Raw genomic sequence first — 19,619 nt, 5'->3', positions numbered from 1 at the left:
CCACTATATTTTCATCTGTACTCAAGCTGGAGGCTGAAGTGGGTGATTAGCCCCATTCAGTCTTTGGAGCTAGGGGAGCTTACAGTGCACTGGAGAATAGATGTCAGAATTCCCTTCTGAGTAGTCAAATGGGGGGAGGGGGGGAGAAATCCATTTAGAGAAACCTTGAGGGTAACACATGCAAGCTTGGAGGGGTGTTAGGTCATTTGTGATGTAACCCTGGTTCTTGGTAGACTTGTTTGGGATTGGGATTTCCCCATGCCAGAATTTTGCCTGATCTCTGAAGGAAGTAAAATGAGTCACAGTTGCCTCAGCCATGCAGAGTACTTGTCTGTGCTGGAACTGACATACTTCCATGTCTGTTAAGGCTGAAGAAGAGTTAGTAAAGGCTCAGAAGGTGTTTGAAGAGATGAACGTTGACCTGCAGGAGGAGCTGCCTTCGCTATGGAATAGGTAAGTGCTGGAGGTTTGTACAGAGGCTAGTTTGAATGAGGTGAAGACCTAAGTTCTTGAAAAACTGTACTCCTTTCCTTGGATTGGATTTCTGCTCCTAATTTCTAGATCATCTCAGAGCCTGTCCTAAGGTTCCCCTGAGTCAGGCTGACCCTGGGCTTTCTGATTTTGGAACTCATAGTTTTACTACAAGCAGAAACTATGTTTCTGTGCTTGGTTTGGTTATACCTTTTGTATCCTGCTTTTCTCAGAAATTCTGCCAACTCTGCTAGGCGTTGGCTCGGCTTCTACAGTAGACAGCAGATTTAGAGAGCCAAGTGCTGATTTCTGCCCTTGCTCCCCCCCCCCCTTTTTTTTTTCCCTCAACCTGGGTTATGACTCTTTGCACACAAAAGGCCAATTTGTAGGCCTGACTGAGAATGCTACCCCAGGAGCTGGGAGTGCTGCAGGCATCTGGGTGGTTATACACGCAGAATGGTGATGCTGCTGGCCTTGGAGAGAACCTCCCTCTTGCCATGGCTCCTCTAGCTGGGTACTGCACTATCTCTGTTGGCAGCTGGCAGACTGGCTAGAGGGAGGCAGGTAGGCAGCTGCTGGGTTTTTAAGGATGCCATGGGTGGTTCATAAGTTCTAGTTATCTGGCCAACCGTAACCATTTTGCTTTCCTCTTACTCTCTGTGCCCATCCTATGCTCTCTCGCTATTCTGCCCTTGATGCAAACAGTTCACACTTAGGTGCTTTTCCCTGGTGCTGAGGAGTGAATTAATTTCTGTCCTCCTACCCTTCCCTGCTACCCAAATTTCCCTTGGCTCTCCCCACATCCCATCTACGTCATAGCCTCCTTCCTTTTCCTTTCTATCACCCCACCATTGTCTGTGTTCTTTTTTCTTTGCATCTGCCTTTTCCTTTTGCCAGCAGAAATTCAGATTCTGCCATACCTGCCCTCACCTAGGAAACGTTTGCCCCGTAACAGGCCTTTGCTGCATTACCCCCTCCACCTTTCTCTGCAACCCTTGCATTCCAGCACGTACCAGACCTGAGTGTTGAATTCAAAAGGGAACGGTGGGTGGTAGGTAACAGAAGAGGTAGAATTAAAAGCTCTTGGGAAAGCACTGTACTCATTACATATTTTTTTTCTTGTTTTTCATTTGGCAGTCGTGTTGGTTTCTACGTCAACACATTCCAGAGTATAGCGGGCCTAGAAGAGAACTTCCATAAAGAAATGAGCAAGGTACAGCAACTGCCCATCCTGCTAGCCCTCACTGTTAATAAAAACCGATCAACAAACGAGCTAATACAGCTAGAGAAAATGGAGCATTTTCCCCACAGCAAAGCAAAATGTTAACCTTCATTCTTTATGAACTGCATGGGAGCAAAGTTGTCTGAGATGGTACTGTAAAGGAATGGAGCACAGGGAACAGATCAGAGGGTAATGCTGCAGTGGAGATTTTATGTCGCTGGCAGGCTTATTTGGATATAGGACCTTGTAGATCCACAGGGGGAGAAGTCAGTTTGGGCTTGTCTTGATGCCTGACATCTATTTGTTAGCTTTGCCTGTCAGTAGGTTGCTGTGAGCCCTTATATAGCTTGGGGGAACAAAAACAGCATGGAAAAAATATGCCAGTCTACAACTGATAGATTGAGATAGGCCTTGCTTTGGCCCATGTGAAGACATTTGCTGGTAGTAACTTGCTGCTTTGGCTTCTTTCCTACCCTATGACCCAAAAGAAAGTTTTAAGTGCTTAGTGTGGCCTTTATATGGGCTACCAGTTGGCCATGGGTTGAGAATCACAGCAGTAAGCAGTGTTTTAATCTGGTAGCAGACTGGATTCTGGTGCTGAATGCCAGCACCCAACAGAGATCTCAGCACTAGTCTACGGGAAACCCCTCCTGTTATAGCTTTATTTTACAAGTGCATTTTTGTTGTCATTTTGCTTAAAGGTCAGAGAAGTGCAAGTCCCATAGGTCAGTACACTGTCCCTAAGAATTACATGCCCTCAGTGTATGGTGCACTAATCCTGATGGTTCCCAGTTGCCCAAGCTAGAAAACTCCAGCATTCCCCACCCCTGGGCAACAAGACAGCTGTTACACAATGAGCAATATTACAGTCATTTAATTCCCAACAGTCAGGGGCCTGCTGCCTTGGTATAACACATCAATTCTGAACCTTGCTGACATTTCATGGGGACCTTTCCAATTAATAGCTTGTTCCTCTCCACTGAGGGACAAACTGATTGTTAAGGACAGGGAGGATTATTATAATTATCAATTTATTTCTGTTAACTAATACAAAATGTGTGTGTTAGACAGGAATTCTCTGCTTGTGTGTCTTGGATTTTTATTTTTCTAGGGTTTTTGTATAAGAGCAGAGCTTTTGCTTTGTTCCATAAGAAACAGATGGTTCTTATTACTGCTGCAGCATCCAGTTAACTGCTAGTGTTGCCGGCAGGGTGCCTCTGACCGTGACTGCATTGGATCCTTCTTCCTACCAAAGATAAATCTGGCATCTCATCTTGTTGATGACATAGCTGTTTCAGAGAAGGAGTCTCTGGCATTGAATGTTCCAGCCATTGGTGCCGGGGAGAGTTTAACGCCTAATCTTGCATTTCTGCAAAGAGATCTAAGTTCTGCCCATACCTAGATAGCCCAGGCAGCCCATGAAGTCAAGGCTTGCTGATGACTGAAATTAGTTGCCTTTAGTTGCACAGTCCAAATGGCCATATCCCGGCTTTATGAGCAAGCCTGAGGAGCAGCTTTGGCTACAAATCTAGAGTCAAGCTTCAATTCCAGCATTCCATTGGGAAAATGCTCTGCCTGCTTTGCAGTGGTGCCTTGTGGGGGGGCAAGTGGTACAGAGTTAGAGAATGGTTTGTAAGTGAGACAGAGTGTTCCTAGGAGATACCAGCAACTTTTCAACTATATGAGTGCAGTAGCTTGTGCCTGCCTTTCTCCTCCCTCCACTGTCCCAAAGGAAGAGTGGAAACTGATCTCCAGAGGTCCCTTCCAACCTTACTGATTCTATGAAAGATGGGGGCTGTCCTCTCTTGGGGTAGCTGAATGTGTGCATGTGTTTGGGTGCAAGTCTGTGTTTGGCCAGCGCAGGCTTTCTTTTGACACTTGGAGCTCTTTTTTCAAAATCTTTCTCTTATTTTTACATTTTGCAGTTGAACCAAAACCTCCATGATGTCCTGCTGGGTCTAGACAAGCAGTACTCGGGCAATGCCTTCCCTGTTAAAGCGCAACCCAGGTCAGTAACTGTGGGAACAGTAACTTTCCTTGACAAGGGAAGAGGGGCAGGCTGAGGCTGTGGTATGGAGAAGTCTCTTCTAGGTACATTGAAACTACCACGTTGTCATTTGGGAAGCAATTTGATTGTATGCGTAGTCAGCCGATACCCTTCTGAAACTTCCTAAGGCATGTCTGGGGTTGTACCTGGGGCTGGCAGAGACATCACAACACTTTCTGTAATAGCAGCTGGAGGCTTACACTTTCACTACGTATGGATGTTTAGGCAACTGACTCTTGCCTCTGCTGTTTTTAAAGTTGAATTCTGTGCACTGACACTGTGATACTGAGCAGCTCTTCTTTCTTGGTTTGGTTGCCCTGCCCTCACCCCGATCTTTCCTCTGAAGCTTCCCTCATGTACCTGCAACTTGTGATCTCTAAAGAGTCAAGATCCTGTCTGTTTCCCCAGCCTCCTCTTTGGCTCTCCCAACTTGGAGCTTCCTGTTTGCCAAAGTCTTATGCCCTGCTATGTACTGAAATAGGATGTGTTGCCTCCACATGGGTTGTGCAGCCTCACTAATATGAGGCCACCTATTGTCAGAATGCCTCCGATCTGCCTGCGTACAAGAAATAAGTGTGGCCTTCAGGCCTTTAGTTTCCTTTCCTTGGTTAGGTCCTGTCCTTTTCAGTTAACTGTAAATCTGCACATTCCCTTGCCCTGAGAGGGGAGGGAGAGGTCAGGCACTGGATGAGGCAGCGTCTGGCTTCTGTCCAAGTGCGTGAGTGATGAAACAACACAGGGCTCTGACTTCCAGCTGCAGCTAATCCCACATGCCGGCTGAGCAGGAACACAGGTCGCGTCCTCAATTGGTATATTGATTGAGGGGGGAGGTGAAGTCAGCATGAAGTAAGGGCAAGCTGCAGTTTCAGCACATTGATTTGGAAAGACTAGATCAGCTGTTGAGACCTCTGTGCTCCTTTGTCTCACCTCCCTTTTTAATGTTCTGTTACAGTCATGCGTAGATTACTTGCATGTATTGTTCCAATGTGATGCTCTTTAACTTTAAAAGAGGACACTCAAGAGGACACTCAATTTTGGCCCCTGAATTTTGGATTACTAACATCAGGTTTCTAAGATGGTAGTAGAAAATTTTGTGAAAATAATACCCACTTCCAAAATTAGCACAAGGTGCCTATTAGGACCATGGTGCAAAGCTGTTTACTGCCATGTGCCTTGTCTCTGATAGCAGCACCCACCAGAAAAGAATGATGTAATGGTAAAAGTTGTGGCCATTGCTTTGTCCAGCTACTTCCTCCTCCTTCCTTTCTCAAGGAAGTTATTGCAAGCTGCAGTGACAGCTTGGCCAAGACATTTTTATTGTTGCTGTGGCATGAAATTCCTGGCCTGAAAGAGCTTCCAAGAAAATAAATTACCTGTTGTCATGATTCCTGCCGATGCAAACTGCTAGCTTCACCGGGGGATATGATGGTTGTCTCAGCTGCAACTCTGCCCTATTTGGCTGCATGGGAGGCCACGTGGCCATAAAAACAGAAATGAGCACACAGAGGAGCCTGTGCAGGTAGGAATTCAGCTGAGATGCCAGACTTGCCTAAAGTGGCTCTGTTCCCCTGAAGACAGTGGAGCAGAGGGTTGTGGGAGGATATATCAAACACTTGCTAGGACAGTAGGTGTTTTAGACTGACCAGGAAACGTAGTGAGGCACTTGTGTCATCCATCACATCTGGCCAACCATTGTGGTGATGTTTGTAGGGCTGGAGCAGCACTGTGCGGGAGGAAATACCTGTTACTGTTCTGGTTGCCCATTGTGGCATGCATTAAGAGCAGATGCTTCCCTAACACTTCTGTTGGGAAGGGGATTGGGGATGGATACAATAACAGGAAATGAATTGGGAGGTGCTAGAAGAGAGGCATTTATCCTTTTCATGACCACAGCATCCTTGGGAGCACCTACAGAAACCTGGTTGATAAAATCAGCCTGGTTACATAGCACAGTAGCACAAACTAGCTGATGGGTTTCTAGGGAACTTGGATATATATTTGAGATACTTTTGAAAGTCCTTGAATGTTTAGGGCTGTCAGATGTCTGGAAAACCTAGGAGATCTGTAACATTATCATAATGTGATTGACAAAATTGGAAAGACATACTAGGAGAACTCTTGATCTGGTTCCATGTTTAGGACTGTGTCCAGACAGCATAAATGAAGGGGGCTTGTTCCCTGTGTATTAGTAACATACAGGGGAGGGTGGGGAGCTGATTGTCTGTGAAAAAGACCAGCAGGGAACTGTAAATGTCCTACACAGCCATCTCTCTCTGCTTGTCCATGTGCATCGTGGCCCCATATTCCGAAGAGCAGGGAAAGCTCTTTAATTTGCTCATATGTATGCAAATCTTTGACAGGAACAAAGAACTTTTTCCCACCCTCTCTCCAAGCCTGTTCCCACCAGGACAAAAGTGTCTGTGAACTGTAAGGAGGGGTGTGTGTGTGCACGCGTGTGTGCGTATGTGTGTACTCGTGTATGTGAGAGGAGAGTTTGTCATCTTGATAATGGGGAGTTTTGTGGCACCAAGTGAATGGATGCTTGGAAGCTTAACTTTTCCTCTCTGGTTTGACTGTACCATCCTGTAACGGAAATGATTTGCGTGCCATCTTCAACAGAAAGAAAACTAAACTGTTCGCCAGGCTGAGGAAAAAGATGAGCAGGTACCGGTACGGAGAGCAGCGTTTTGATATGTTTGATTCAGCTCCTAAAACTGGAGGGATTGTTGCTCTATTCTAATGGTCTGGCACGTGTTAACTCTGTGATGGGAGAGGGGTCTGCTGCATGATACAATGTGTTTGTGGCCTGCTGGGACCTGCTGAGATTTTTCTGTATCTGGATAATCCATTAACTGCTTGTGTGCCTGTTTTGAATCCTTGCTCCCTTACCTGTCCAAGAAAACAGTCTGAAAGCACGGGCATTGTGTCTGTTGAGCTGTTTCTGTGTAACTAAAAGTGTGGTAGGTGTTTTTTTTTTTTTTTTTTTTTTTAACATGAGGATTAGGGGCAGCTTTGGTTATTAACATGATCTTGTTTTACCTGGTTGGGCCTGACCATTTGAACAAGTCTAAAATGCTGCCTTCTCATTCCCTGCTGGGCCAGGGAGGACCAGTGGGGCAAGTTTTTTGTACTGAAAAGGTCCTATCCTAGCTACCTGTTGCACTGGAGGAATTATGAGCTGGGAGAGGGACACTTGCAGCTTTGCTTCTTACTTTCTCCGTTCCTGGGGATCCTCACAGTCTTGCTGCATCCATTTAAAAATTATGCAGAGCGAAAGAAAAGGGGAAAGCCTTTTGTCTTGTGTAAAGTGCAATATCAGTAACTTGCCTTTCAAGACAGTGATGGCATTGAAATACTGGAGAGCTCCAATGCCTAGAGTTACAGTAGTCAAGGCCAAGGACTCTGACAAGTACATGCTCTGGAGCAAAGTGGGAATTGCTGCATAACGGTATAGAAACTTCCCTTATCTCTTGGTTTACTTCATATTGATGTTGCTATTCCTTCTCTGGGGTCTTAACAAGAAGAAAAAAAATCATTATAACTTTCAAACTGATGTCCTGCCTAGCAATGAAAACAAGCGCTGGTGACCTGGAATCTTTGCTTTCTGATCCCAGCTTCCTGTTGACTGGGGCAAGTCACACAACCCTTCTTTTTTTTCTCTTGAGCATCTTTTGTAGAATGAGGGGTTGGAGGCAGGAGAATGATAATTTTACAAGGAAGCTGACAGGCAAAACTTGATTATTTTCTAAAATAGAAAGTGGTGAATGAATAGGATGCGTTGTTAACATTATGAAGTTTCCTACTATAGGAAAAGGACTATTAACACAAATACCTCTCTGGATGTCTGTCTCTACATTTGGTCGGACCAGACCAGGCATGGAGGTGTAACATTTCCAGTCATTGTTGCTTGCCCAGGCAGAGGCTATAGCAGACAGAGCTAGTAGATCCCATCTGGATGAACTCTAACCACAACTTCCTCCTGCTTTGCCCAGAGGAGGTCTGACTGGCCTAGCAGTTAAGGTGCCTGACCTGGGCTGTGCTGAGATCCCTGCTGGCAGAGCAGCTGCTAGGGTGATAGGGAAATGTGCAGCTCCTGGCACAGGGGAGGAGAATGCTCTGGGACTTGGTCACTGTTTGATCTGCAGCATGAATGTATGTATGTATGTACCACTGTACATCTGGGTGCGTAGGTGCTATTTCATTATTTATTTATAATTATTAAATGCTTAGTCTGCTTTGATGCTAAAAAATAACCTCTGGCTAAAAGGCTGTGTTTGAGCCTGTAGCTGAGATGTCAACTTCTTTCTTCCTTTTTTTTTTTTTTTTTTTTTTCCCTTTTTGTTTTTAACTTGGCAGGAGGTGACAAGTCTGTTTTTACCATGTTGGAAAGCAGGTTCCATCCTCTAAAACAGTATCGTTACAAGCTACATAGGAAACCTTCATGCAGATGTTAGTCTGATCTACCAGAACAGATGAAGCAGGCCAGAGAGGGGCCTGGAAACTCAACACTAAGAGAAACTGAAGGATTTTGGCTTTTTCTTCAACTGTAGTAACTAACTGCATTAAACCCTGTTCCTAGCTTGTGATTTGTAGGAGAAAGGTGACACCTTCCTCCCTTCCCTGCCTGGTATTTCTGGATTTGGCAATGCCTGTCAGTCACTTATGGGAAGATGGAAAAAACAGAGCAGTCATCTTGTTTTGGCTTTTCTTTTACTCATGTTGAGTCTGTGAGGGAACCATCCCATGTTCTTGCTTTTCCTGTGTGTCCTGAAGGAGACAATCAGTTTGGAGACAGTTTGCACTGCATGGGGCAGTATGTGCTCCCTAGGGAATTGCGAAGCCCACAGGATCCTAGCGACAGGCTTTCAGTGCTGGTCTGACCAGCTAAATACGTGCAAAGCAACAAGTCCAGGAATGAAGGTGCCACTCTGGGGGCTGTAAAAGGCTCAGTCAAAATTAGCACTGGCATTTTCCTAGGGGGATCAGCCAACACATCAAACAAGCTGTAAATAGCAGTGACTTAATGAGGGTTTTAGTGTGGGGCCCTCTCAGCCCTTGTAGGATGAGTGAAAGAAACTGGGCTGCCTCTCATGTAGGAGCCTTTCACCATTATACCTCCAAGTAAAGTTGCTGCTGAGCACCAGAGGTCACCCACCTAGAAGCTGTTCTTATGCAGACAAGCATGAACTCCTTTCTCACCTGAAGAAATCATAGGTGGAGAACTTTGCCTTTGTATTGGTTAACCTGATCAGCTGATAGCTAATCCTCCCAGTGTTGTTTAGGCATTTGAGAAGTCCTTACAAGCCAGCTATGGATCACTGTGTTCCCCGTCTCCCCCAAAGTGCTTCCTATTCTAGAGATAGTGATAGTGACTAGTGATAGTCTCCCCTCTGCCCAGTTCCAGCAGCAAGGGTCATCTTTTCACATCTGTACAAGCAAAATAGTTGATTGACAAATATTTTCCTCATCTCACCCTGGATTTTTCCTAGGTTAATGTCTTGGCTTTTCCCACACTTGAATCTTTGCATTTACGCTTATCGCTATCTTGAGAAACTTCCCTGACCTGATTGTTTTTTTATCACAGGTAGTCCCGGATGATACATCTCCATCCTTCGTATTCTTTTGCAGCAACCCTCAGCAGGGCAGGGTACTGTTATGGGGCCTGTTCTGAGAATCCCAAAGGTGGTGCAGTAGGATTCAGACATGTGTCTTCTATGAGCCTGGGCTCAGCAGGTTCATTACGTCAGCCTCAGACAATGCTGTAATGATGTTGCCATGGGAATGGTAGCAAGACATGCTTCTTCTGAAATCATTTCTGGGCTTGTGTGCTGCAAATGAGTTATGACGCCTCCTGTTTCGTGATGACTCTCATTTAGAGCAGGATTTCCCTATCTTCACCCTCTGACCGTAGCTTCTTTTAATCAGTAGCACAACCCTGGCATTGTCCCAGAACCCTCCCTGTTGAAGTGATTTGTGGGATCATCGAGGAAGGCATATCCAGTCACACTGAAGAGCTGTGGGAGTTGGCATACAAGTTTGTCACTCCTCTTCCCTTTTCCCCCGCTTCGTTGCCCCTTCTCTCCTCTGCCCAGATGTCCCCTGGATGAGAGCTGCTGGCATAGAATGTCGTTGGGTTTGCTGCATCGTGTTAGTGTGCTGCTGACATCAGCATCATCAGAAGCATCTGACCTGCATGTGGACATGAGAGCAAGTGCTTTGTGAGGGAATGTGTGATGTGTGTGTGTATATATATGGTGGGGGGAAAAGGATAAGGAAGAAGTGAATGAAGAGGGCATGGGGGAGCTTGAAGGCTGCAGTGTCAAGCAGAGGAGGACACTTGCTTGAAAGGAGAGGTTTGTTGAATTGCCTTGCTGCCCCTACTCATGAGTGTTTAGGAATGTGGCCTTCATGCATGTTAGCCAATGACTACCAGACCTCAGGCATCCTAGTGTGAGTGGATGTATATTTCAAGAGCTGTAAGTTCTCTTGGAACAGAATGAAGAAGTAATCTTGGTGTCTCTTCGCAGTCAGGTCTACACTGCTCCAATCTGGCTCTGTGCCGGAATTTATTGTCTTAAGTTGCAGAAAGGTTTGTTCCTTCCAGCCTTATCCCAAGGGCTTTATCCTTGCAAGAGCTGCAGCTCCACCTTTAATGAGTGGAGGCAAACATCACTCCCAGCGGTTGAGGTTACTCAGCCCTTTTGCAATATTCTGTAATATTCCATATTCAGGTGTGTATAGTTTTGCCAAACTATAGCCACTTGTGCTAAAGTATCCCTTGTCAGTGTCTGTGCACTTGAGATAAGTTTGTTAGTTGCTGTTTTGTGGAGCTGAATTTCACCCCAAATGAATCAGCTGTTCCTGAGAATAAGAACAGAAAATGGCTTTACTTTTATCCCTTTTGAAATTCTCTCGTAACCAGCTTTTTACTAAATCTCTAATGTTGCCGTACTTTGAAACACAGGTTTGAAATTTGGCTGGGGCATGCTCTTAGGGTAAGGCATGTACCTCTTGCCGTTTATGTGAAAAATCTGTCCTAATCTGGCCGAGTTATGAACCAGCAAATGCTATTGGCATGGGCTTCTTGCATCTTATTTCCCTGAAAAATCTCTCCTGGCTATGTGTCAGAAACAGTCCTGGGAAAATGATCAGCTGGGAAGGCAAGAGCAAAAGGGGTTCATCACTGGGAAAAACAGATTGAAGAGCTTTTCCATACTAAACAACTCTCTGTTAGTAGCCAAAAATCTCACTTTTTTTTTTTTTTTTTCTGTCTAGATTATCTATGAAACTTCTGGTTACTTTGCCCCTCTTCCAGCTTTGACAGTTTTTACTATCTAGAGGAATATGATGATCTGCTATTACTGCCTTAGCTCTACGTGGTGGATCTGTTGATTACAACCCACGCAGGTGTCAGCGCAACACCTCACGAAGACATCTTTGGCTGTACATTTTTAAAAAACAAATGAGTTTTGAAAATTCCTTTCTTCCTCTGCGCTCTCAATATTAAAAGTCCATCATGTAATATCAGGCACTTAAGTTAGGATCTAGTAGAATTAAAAATGGCCTGGGTTATTTTCTGTGTAAGAGGAAAAGTGTATCCATGCAGCTAGAATTTGGTGGCGTAGCCTGCTGCACAGTAGTCCTGCTGCAGAGTGTTGGGCTGGAAGTGACTCAGCAAAGATGCTTCTCGGAAGCTTGTAGAGACTTCAGATTTCTTGATCATGTATCTGGCTAGCGAAGCAAAGAGACAATAGAGGCTACTGGTTTATACTGGTTAGGACAACTCTACAGTCAAGGCCTGGCTCAAACTTTTTTTCTCTCTTCTCTTCAGTGATAGCACCCCAGGGAAAGCAAATAAAAGCCCCTCGCCTCCGCCAGATGGATCTCCCATCACCAGCCCTGAGACCAAGACTGTCAACCATGAGCTGGAGCCGTCCTCTTTGGAAGCACCTGGGGCAAGCATCCCAAAGTCACCATCTCAGGTAGTGTCCCCTTGACACTGACCACACACTTTGTAGTGTGACCACTGATGCACAGGCTCCATGAGTCAAACACTTCCCTCTTTTGCTTGTTTTGACCTCTCTTGCTGCTGAGCACAGATAATATGAGATGACAGTTGTTCCCTATCAGTGGGGGCAGACATGATGTTTCTGAGAATACAAGCTGCTCCTTGGTCTTCCCTATATCATGTAGGGAAGAACTAAGCTGTTTCTGAATCCCTCTGTAGGAGCTGGAATATCATGTGAGAGACCCAGCAATAATGTATTTTGCCATCTATTAGGATGACTAGGAGGAGTTAGGGAGGATGAAGTTATACTAGGTTAGGAAATTTTTTCCTTACATTTGAATTAACTTGTGTAGTTCAGTGGTCCAGGTTCTTTTCAGAACTTCCCTGATTCAGGAGGATATGAAGAAAAAAAGGTTTAATATTGATATGGATAAGGAGAATAACTGTATTTTATTGTACTTTAATTCCAAGATAAAATATCATGTAAAAGATGGTCATTCATTTTTTTATGCTATGAAGAAATTAAGTGAATACCTGGAACTAGGTTGTCCATTACTGGGTTCTGATACCTTCTGTGTGACTTTGTTAATCCTTTCCTTACACTGGAGATGCCTAGTGGCATGTTTCATGTAGAAAATATAGCTACTGCTACTCAGCACATCACATTATATGTTTTACGTTGGGATTTAAGGAAAATAAAACGTTTGCTTCATTTTCCTATCCCTACGTATCCCTAAGTAGAGGAAAACATAAGCAGTGATGAATAGCAACGAGGTCAAATTCCTGTCTGGTGCTAATCCAGGGACTGTCATTTCAATAAGTGGGATGTCAGGGAAGAGTCTCTAGGAAGAATTAAAGCTGTGAGGGGTTCTGGCCAAACTGCTAAGGAAACACCTAGCACTTCCATGAAGTCATAGATGCAACTCAACTTCCTTCTTGTTATCACAAGTAGCAGTGTGATTCCAAATCCAGGCCTGTGGTGTAGGTACTTCCCTTTTTCTGGGTAGCTTCTCAAGATATTTTCTTTCAGCTGTATTCTTGACTTTTTAGCAGGATCTGAGGACAAAAAGGGATGCTTACTCATTAACAAATGCATCTTTCACAGCCCTGTGAGATGTGTTGATGTCTGGCAGTGTCTTTCCAGGACTTTTTTAGGGTTTCTGCAGTGCTCAGTGTTGCACAGTGTGGAGTTGCTTCCCCACAGCCCTGGCTAGGACCTTTAAAGTAGGGTATGGGAGAGGATAGTGTGCACATTTGTATCTTCCTAGGACTACCGTCCTATTTTTTTCAGACATCTCCACATCATGATAGAAATTTGGAGCAAGAAGTTGTAGATTTATTGAGCCTTTCACTGAAGACTTCACCTTGACTGTGGACTTGTCTTGCAGAGTGGCTGCTGCTTTTTCCTTTAAATAGTACACGTTAACCTTGCTTTTTGTGAGGCTGCAAGTTGACTTGCTGCCTTGCTGGCAACAGGAATGGGAACTGGAGGCACCCCCTTGTTAAGCAAGCAGAATATTCAAGGAAAGCCTCATCTTTAACATTAGATGGGCCAAAGGCAAGACTTAAATGGTATTTGCAGTTAATGCTGCCACCGTCTGGCAGCTCTTTCCCAACCTATATTATTGAGCTTTCCTAGGCCTTGCTACAGTGAAGAACAAGAGATCCACTCCATATCTCACTGAGTGCTGAGAGATGGAGCTGGCTCCAGAGGGAGAGTTGGTAAGAGGGTTTCTGTACTTGAAGGCTAAACCTGGTACCTGTATGGACCAAGTCTTGAAACTCAGTGTGTGTCAGCTTGCCAGCCAGCTGGAAAGCTCAAGGGTCTACTCTGTCAACAGTGATCAACTTGAAAACTGAAAACATTGTGGACAGCATTAGTTTTGAGCTATGAGGAAGTAACCCACAACTCCTAGGGTGGTGAGGATGGAGCAGAAAGCAATGAGTGAGTGCATTTCTCTGGCTGTTTTCCTTGTCTCATATAGCAATGCAAATACTAAGCAGAGGCCATGGAGAGAAAGGCTGCAAAACAAGAGGTCAAATAAGTGTTAACTGGATTTTTAACAGTTCCCATGTGCCACTGTAGCTCTTACATGCCTTCTGTCCTTTAATTCTTGAAAATGGCTTATTTCTGTCTTTTGGAAGAAACAACTGCTAGCAGCTCTTCACACACTGAGTAATCTGATGATAGTACAGGACTTCCTGGGTCTATGAAATTTCAAAGGTCAGACTTTTGCTCTCAATTACACCACTGAAACAGTGGTGGCACTTCTGAAATCAGTTTAACTGAGTTTTGACTGATGAAGCTCTGTAGGATCCAAGAACAGCAGAAATAATTTAGAGAATTCATTTTATTCTAGGTACCGAATTTATTCTTGATGCTCAGTCAGTTTCTGGATGTAACCCAGTGGCTAATATGCAGTCCTGTTGTCTTTGAGAGGTGATATTAGACTGCTGTTAGAGATGTGCTGGGCACTATGGAAGTACTGGCCTCTAAGGCCTCTAATGCACAGAAGGGCACAGAAGACTGAGAATTTTAGAGAACAGCAGAAGAGTCAGGATCTTTTTTGGTATAGAGCTTGTAAATGGGGCCTCCCATTTCTGCAGATGGTGGCTCTGTTCTGAGAACAGCTTTTCCCTGAAATTTCTGGTCCCTCCTGCAACTGCCAGGGAGGGGATATTTTGGGAAGGGATTATTTTTAGGGAATATGGACACACTACCTTTGGAAACAGTAAAAAGCTGGAAGTGAAAACACTACTGTCATTATTTTCCCTAGCCAACTATTCAGTAGAAAATGTATGTTTGCATTGTTTGCATTCTCTTTAATACTCTGAAGTAGGTTAATCCATTAGTTTTTTTTTTTTTTTTTTTTTTTTAAGCAATCTAAAACAAATGCCTTGTAGAGGTCAGTTACATACTGGAGGAATGTAACTGTAGGACTAGGACTCAGGGACTGCTGTGTTGGAATTTGGCCTCATGCTGATGTACTAGATATCTGTTGTCAGGTCACACTATCTTTCTGATTTGGGATCCGAGGTACAATGGAAAGATCGAGTAATTGTAAAAATTTAAAAAAAAAAAATAAAAAAAAACAAAATTGTAAATTGAAAGCTTTGTCATTGCTGAATGCTGCTGTGGTACTGGAACTTGTATAGCTGTTTTGTTCCAACACAATAGCAGCTTTGTAAAGGTTGGCTTGATCTAGAAATGAGTGATGAGCCTTGCACACAGAAAAATGTGAAGATGATGTGAATGTGTTGGCCTGGCCTTAAGGGGAGTCTGCTACAACTTCCCATGGTGAGTGGATGCAGTGTCAGGCTGAGTCCTTTCAGCATGATAGGAGGTATTAGGATGGGTTAGAGTCACAGGGTCAGACTTTGGTATTCCTTCTCTGGGTTCTCCATTTGTGACTTTGTTAGTGTCAGTGCTGTCCCTTGCTGGTGAAACTGAGAGCAGTGTTGAACCCACAGCTGCCATGGTTTCTCAGGAGTTTGGATTGTTCTTACCCAAAGCTAAGATGAGATAATGCTCCATGAGGAGCTCCTCCTGACCTTTCTTACAGTACGTTGATACCTGGAAACCAGTGCTGGGCAGATCAGAATCTGGCCACGTGTGCATGTGTCCATAATAGGACAAATTAAGCCTTGTCTTTCATTCCTTTGGATCTGGTAAGTATGGCAAAGGAAGGCAGTACTGGTTTGGTCTATTGAATTGCATTCCCAGTAATTGATGTGCTCTCTTCCTGGTGCTTCTCTGGAAGGTTGCACATGTTCTAATTATGTATGCATGTCCTGTCAATGCATATTAATTTTGTTACGCTTCTCCTCTGCAGAGAGAGACTTATCCACAGCTGAAGTGTAACTAATGATGCCAAACCTTCTCTGGAAGTGTGGTGGTGGTCTTGTTTTGTTTTGTTCTCCTCCCTCTTTCCTTTCTCCAGATGGATTTGAATGGACCCTTCTCTATATCTGTGTGTGTGATTTCCCCACCCCCTACCCCCACCTCCAGTTTTTGTGGCTAACCTGGTTCCTTCCTGTCTTTGGTTTTTTTGGGTGTCACCATCTGTGCTGTGGCCGTGTGCTCACTTGCATGCAGCTGAGGAAAGGGCCTCCGGTGCCTCCGCCTCCAAAAGTCACCCCCTCCAAGGAGATCAAGCAGGAGAACATCATCAGTCTGTTTGATGACAATTTTGTCCCTGAGATAAGTGTGACAACCCCTTCGCAGGTTAGCTGCTATGCCCTGACTTATTTATCTGCCTCTGAACTTCTTCCTTTGACCTTTTTTCTCTTTGGAGGTGTCATGCCATGAAACCTGGTCAGGTAGAGGGAGAAGGGAAAGTCAATATTGGGCCTCTGGGGATAGGAAGCCATCTTAGAGGGGAGGGTGCCTAGGAAGCAGCTTTAACCAGCTTTTTGGCCCTTGAGAGCTTCCATGTGTAGAAGAAACAGGAGGAATGCAACTGGTGAAGAAGCCACCGAATTATCAGTGCCTTTGTTCAGCAAGGAGGTTAAAGAGTACAAAGGTTATGGCTCCCCTCGTATCCCTTATTTCCAGGTGTGGATCCTGGGTGTAGATGAAGGATACATTTTCTGGTTTTGTACATCCGCAAATGCTGATACGGCATCTCTCCCAGTTCCAGGAGAAGGCAGTTCTGCATTCTTAGCACATTTACATGTGGGCTTTGTGGCAACTTGTAAAGCCCAAACCTGTGCAGGAAAGGCCGACAGAAATTGCATGAATTTCTCTTTGCAGAGAATAAGTGGCCCCAGTTTAGGTAGGCAGGACTGCACCTGTTATAAATTCAAAACTCCTGACATTTCAACCTGTAGCACTTTGTCAGCCAACAGAATGTTTCTTTCCAGTGATGTGGCGCATTTTGAAGCCCTGAAAATGGAGTAACATTTCAAGTAATAGGTTTTCCTTTTCTTTTTCCTTTTGATTTGTATCACTGCAGGAGAAGGTATCCAGGTGGGGAATTCTGTGATCTATGAGAATGACAGTGCTTATGTATACAGGAGCCTGACCAGTTTTCTGGCTGCATCATGAGATATCTACATCTCTTTATTTTTTCATTCATACATATATACATACATAATATATATTTCTGAAATGCTTAAAGCACAAGTAATGCCTCTAGCAATGCTCATCTGTGACACATTCCATAGCTTTCCAAGTGTCATGCTGTTTCTTTGCCTCTGGTTTGCCACCTTCCACCCAGCTGCTGAGGAGCAGAGACAGAGTGGGGAGGAAAGGAAATCTTTGTCAAAGTTTGCATGGCAATAAATGAAGCTGACAGAATGGATGGATGATTTGACAGCAGTGTTGGAAGAGGGGGAAACCACAGGCAGCAGAGCAACTCTACTTTTCTTCTATACTTCTTTCTCCTGTGTCATAATGGATGGCCCTGTCTGCCCCATGGTTTGTATCATGTATTTCCATGTGAACGCCTGCCCTTAGCCAGATATCCTCTTCTGCATCTGATCAGTGCCCTGACCCCTGATGGGACCTACTGTGACATTCAAACAGATGAGATGAACAGATGACATTCAAACAGATGAGGTTTCTCTGAGGGAGAACCATGCTTGCCAGAACAACCTTCACTGGAGCACCCAAGAATAATTAGCATTCAGTGCTTTGGTCAGGGCCACTTCTGTTAGATGTCTTTGCTCCAGTGAGCTGTCTTGTGGGAGAGCTGGGTAAAAATAAGGGGTGCTAGCCCTTGCATGTGTATTAAATGGCAGATAAAAGTCTTCCCTGACTAGAAGTTTTGATATCGTACCACCAAGAAAAGTAAGAATTGGGATTGAACTTCTCTGGATGCCTGGATGGAGGAGTGTACTAGAATACCACTGGGTTTTAGATGGCTAGTCAGAGTTTATTGCTCTGAGAAGGTTGTTCCTTGTCTTCATGCCTATGGATAGCAGAAAGAGCTGAAGATAACCGTAAAGGAGAGAAAAGTCTATCAAGAGAATCAGAATATGAGGAAGTTAGAGGTGGTGAAGATGATAGCAGTGTGGGTTGTATGCAGAGGACTTTATCTTAGATTGAATCTTTTGGTACCTTCTAGGAATTTTTCCATGATGGGACTGAAATAACTGCAGGAACTGACCTGACAGATTTGATGTGTTGTTGGAAAGATAGTTGAAGCAGTAGGGCCAGCAAGCTTGGAAGGTTGGTGGAAAGGGGGCAAATCTGCTTGAACTTCCTGGACTGAACAGCTTCCTCTGAAGCTGAGTAGAAAGGAGTGTCTCACAGTGATTAGGTTAAATCTAAAAGTGAGAAGTGGTAGTTCAGTTTTGAATACTGATGATTCATTCACCTGTTGTGACTGTTCTACTAATGGTAGTCAGCAAATGTGCCATCGGTGTCTGTTAAGTGTGTAATTCAGAGTCAAAGGAGCTTATTCTGCTGAATTTGAAGAGAGTAGCAAAGCCTCTCAAATTTATGCTGTGTTAGACTAGTGTGTGAGCCATTCTTGAATGTCCTGAAATGGAAAGGCATTGGAAAAAGCGTTTTTGTGTTGGTGAGTGATTTGAATTCCTCAGCTAGAGTAGCAGTGAGTTGTCATATTCTGTGTCTCTGTGTGTTAGAAGGAGGTAGGAGCTTTCAGGGTTAGCTCTGAGGTTCCTCAGATTTGCATTCCAGAAACTTTTTTTTTTTTTTTTTTTTTGCCTGGATCTGTGTTCCTGAGATAAGTGGCATGGGTGATGATTCTTCAGGAAGTGACTGGGGGGAGTCCATTCTGAGCTGTAAATACTTAGGAAGCTGTATGAGCTGTAGAGTGTAGCTATAAATGAAGAGACACCTTTCTGATCTGGTAGTGGCAGTGATTCTTTTGACCATGGCAGGTCAGGTGCTTACACTGTGTGAGCTCATTTGGGCAGGTGAGAAATTGAATGAGGTTTGAGTCCTGAGGAAGAGACAAGTTTGGTTTGCAGTGGTTCCTGTGCTGTGCTGCCTACGACTACAAGTACTAGGCAGTCAGTTGCATCAGGTTTTGGGTTCCTGCTACATCATCTGCGCTTGCAGCCTTAGCTCCTGAATGTCACACATCCTCTCTTTTGTGTGTGTGTGTGTGTGTGTGCGCATGTGTGTGTCTAATGCTCGTACTGCTTTTCTTCCTCACTGCTGCCAAGTTTGATGCCCCTGGGCCCTTCCAGGAGGGAGCCAGCCTGTTGGATCTGGATTTTGATCCCATTAAACCAGATGCCACTGTGGGGAAGACCCCCACGCCTGCCTCCCAGGTTGGTTCATATCGCTGTTCCTTCTCATTCATAACTAACTTATTGCCAAGTGTTGCAGGACCTGCACCCATGTGAATGTTAATGTGCATCTGAGCTTCTGGGTGGCTGGGCTGGATGCTCAGGCCTGTGCTCTGCAGATTGGCACCTTTTGGCCATCTCTGTTGGATGTGCAAGTCCAATGAGGATTAGGTGGCTGTGAGCCAGGTCACAGTCTAGCAGTGAGTATGTATAGGATACTTGTGCTTTCACCTGATGGTCTGTCGATTGATAATTTAACTTAATATGTGCCGTTACTAGACTAGCAGCCTTTGTATATGTATTCAAACCCTTTTTCTGTGGGTGGGGATTCAGCCTCTGCTTTGTGCTCCTGCCATAAGTTACCCTGAAAGGGATTTTTAAGAAACAAAGTCTTGGATAATCTGCAGTTACTTAAGCTGGATAAATCTGTAGAGAGATATTCAGGTTATATGAAGCCCTTCTTCTGGGTATAATGTAGCCTCAGTTTGTGGTTACGTGGCTTCTTCCCTGAGTGTGTTGCTGCATGATCTATCACATCTGGCCTGTGCCTCGTCCTGCCCACTATCAAAGGCAGATGGACCTACAAAGTCTGTGCTTCATTTTCATGT

The 19,619-nt window shown here is 44.5% G+C and overlaps 1 protein-coding gene across 14 annotated transcripts in view; it reads left to right on the top strand.

Annotated features, from left to right (window-relative positions):
* Positions 1 to 19,619, top strand: part of BIN1 (bridging integrator 1) — a 97,624-nt gene that overhangs the window by 64,936 nt on the left and 13,069 nt on the right. For 2 of the 14 annotated variants that reach the window (XM_062578532.1, XM_062578520.1), the window contains exons 7-13: positions 368 to 453; positions 1,609 to 1,684; positions 3,619 to 3,701; positions 6,360 to 6,404; positions 11,572 to 11,722; positions 15,845 to 15,973; positions 18,886 to 18,993. In XM_062578532.1, the coding sequence (XP_062434516.1) occupies positions 368 to 453; positions 1,609 to 1,684; positions 3,619 to 3,701; positions 6,360 to 6,404; positions 11,572 to 11,722; positions 15,845 to 15,973; positions 18,886 to 18,993 (678 nt within the window). Of the gene's footprint in view, positions 1 to 367; positions 454 to 1,608; positions 1,685 to 3,618; positions 3,702 to 6,359; positions 6,411 to 11,571; positions 11,723 to 15,844; positions 15,974 to 18,885; positions 18,994 to 19,619 lie in introns of all 14 variants that reach the window. The other 12 variants (XM_062578522.1, XM_062578519.1, XM_062578531.1 and 9 more) reach the window with 7 other exon arrangements.

Source organism: Rhea pennata, chromosome 6 (assembly GCF_028389875.1).
Source record: "Rhea pennata isolate bPtePen1 chromosome 6, bPtePen1.pri, whole genome shotgun sequence".
Classification (NCBI taxonomy): Eukaryota; Metazoa; Chordata; class Aves; order Rheiformes; family Rheidae; genus Rhea; species Rhea pennata.
Note: the sequence above shows the minus strand (reverse complement) of the source record. Positions and strands in the feature narration are given on the sequence as shown.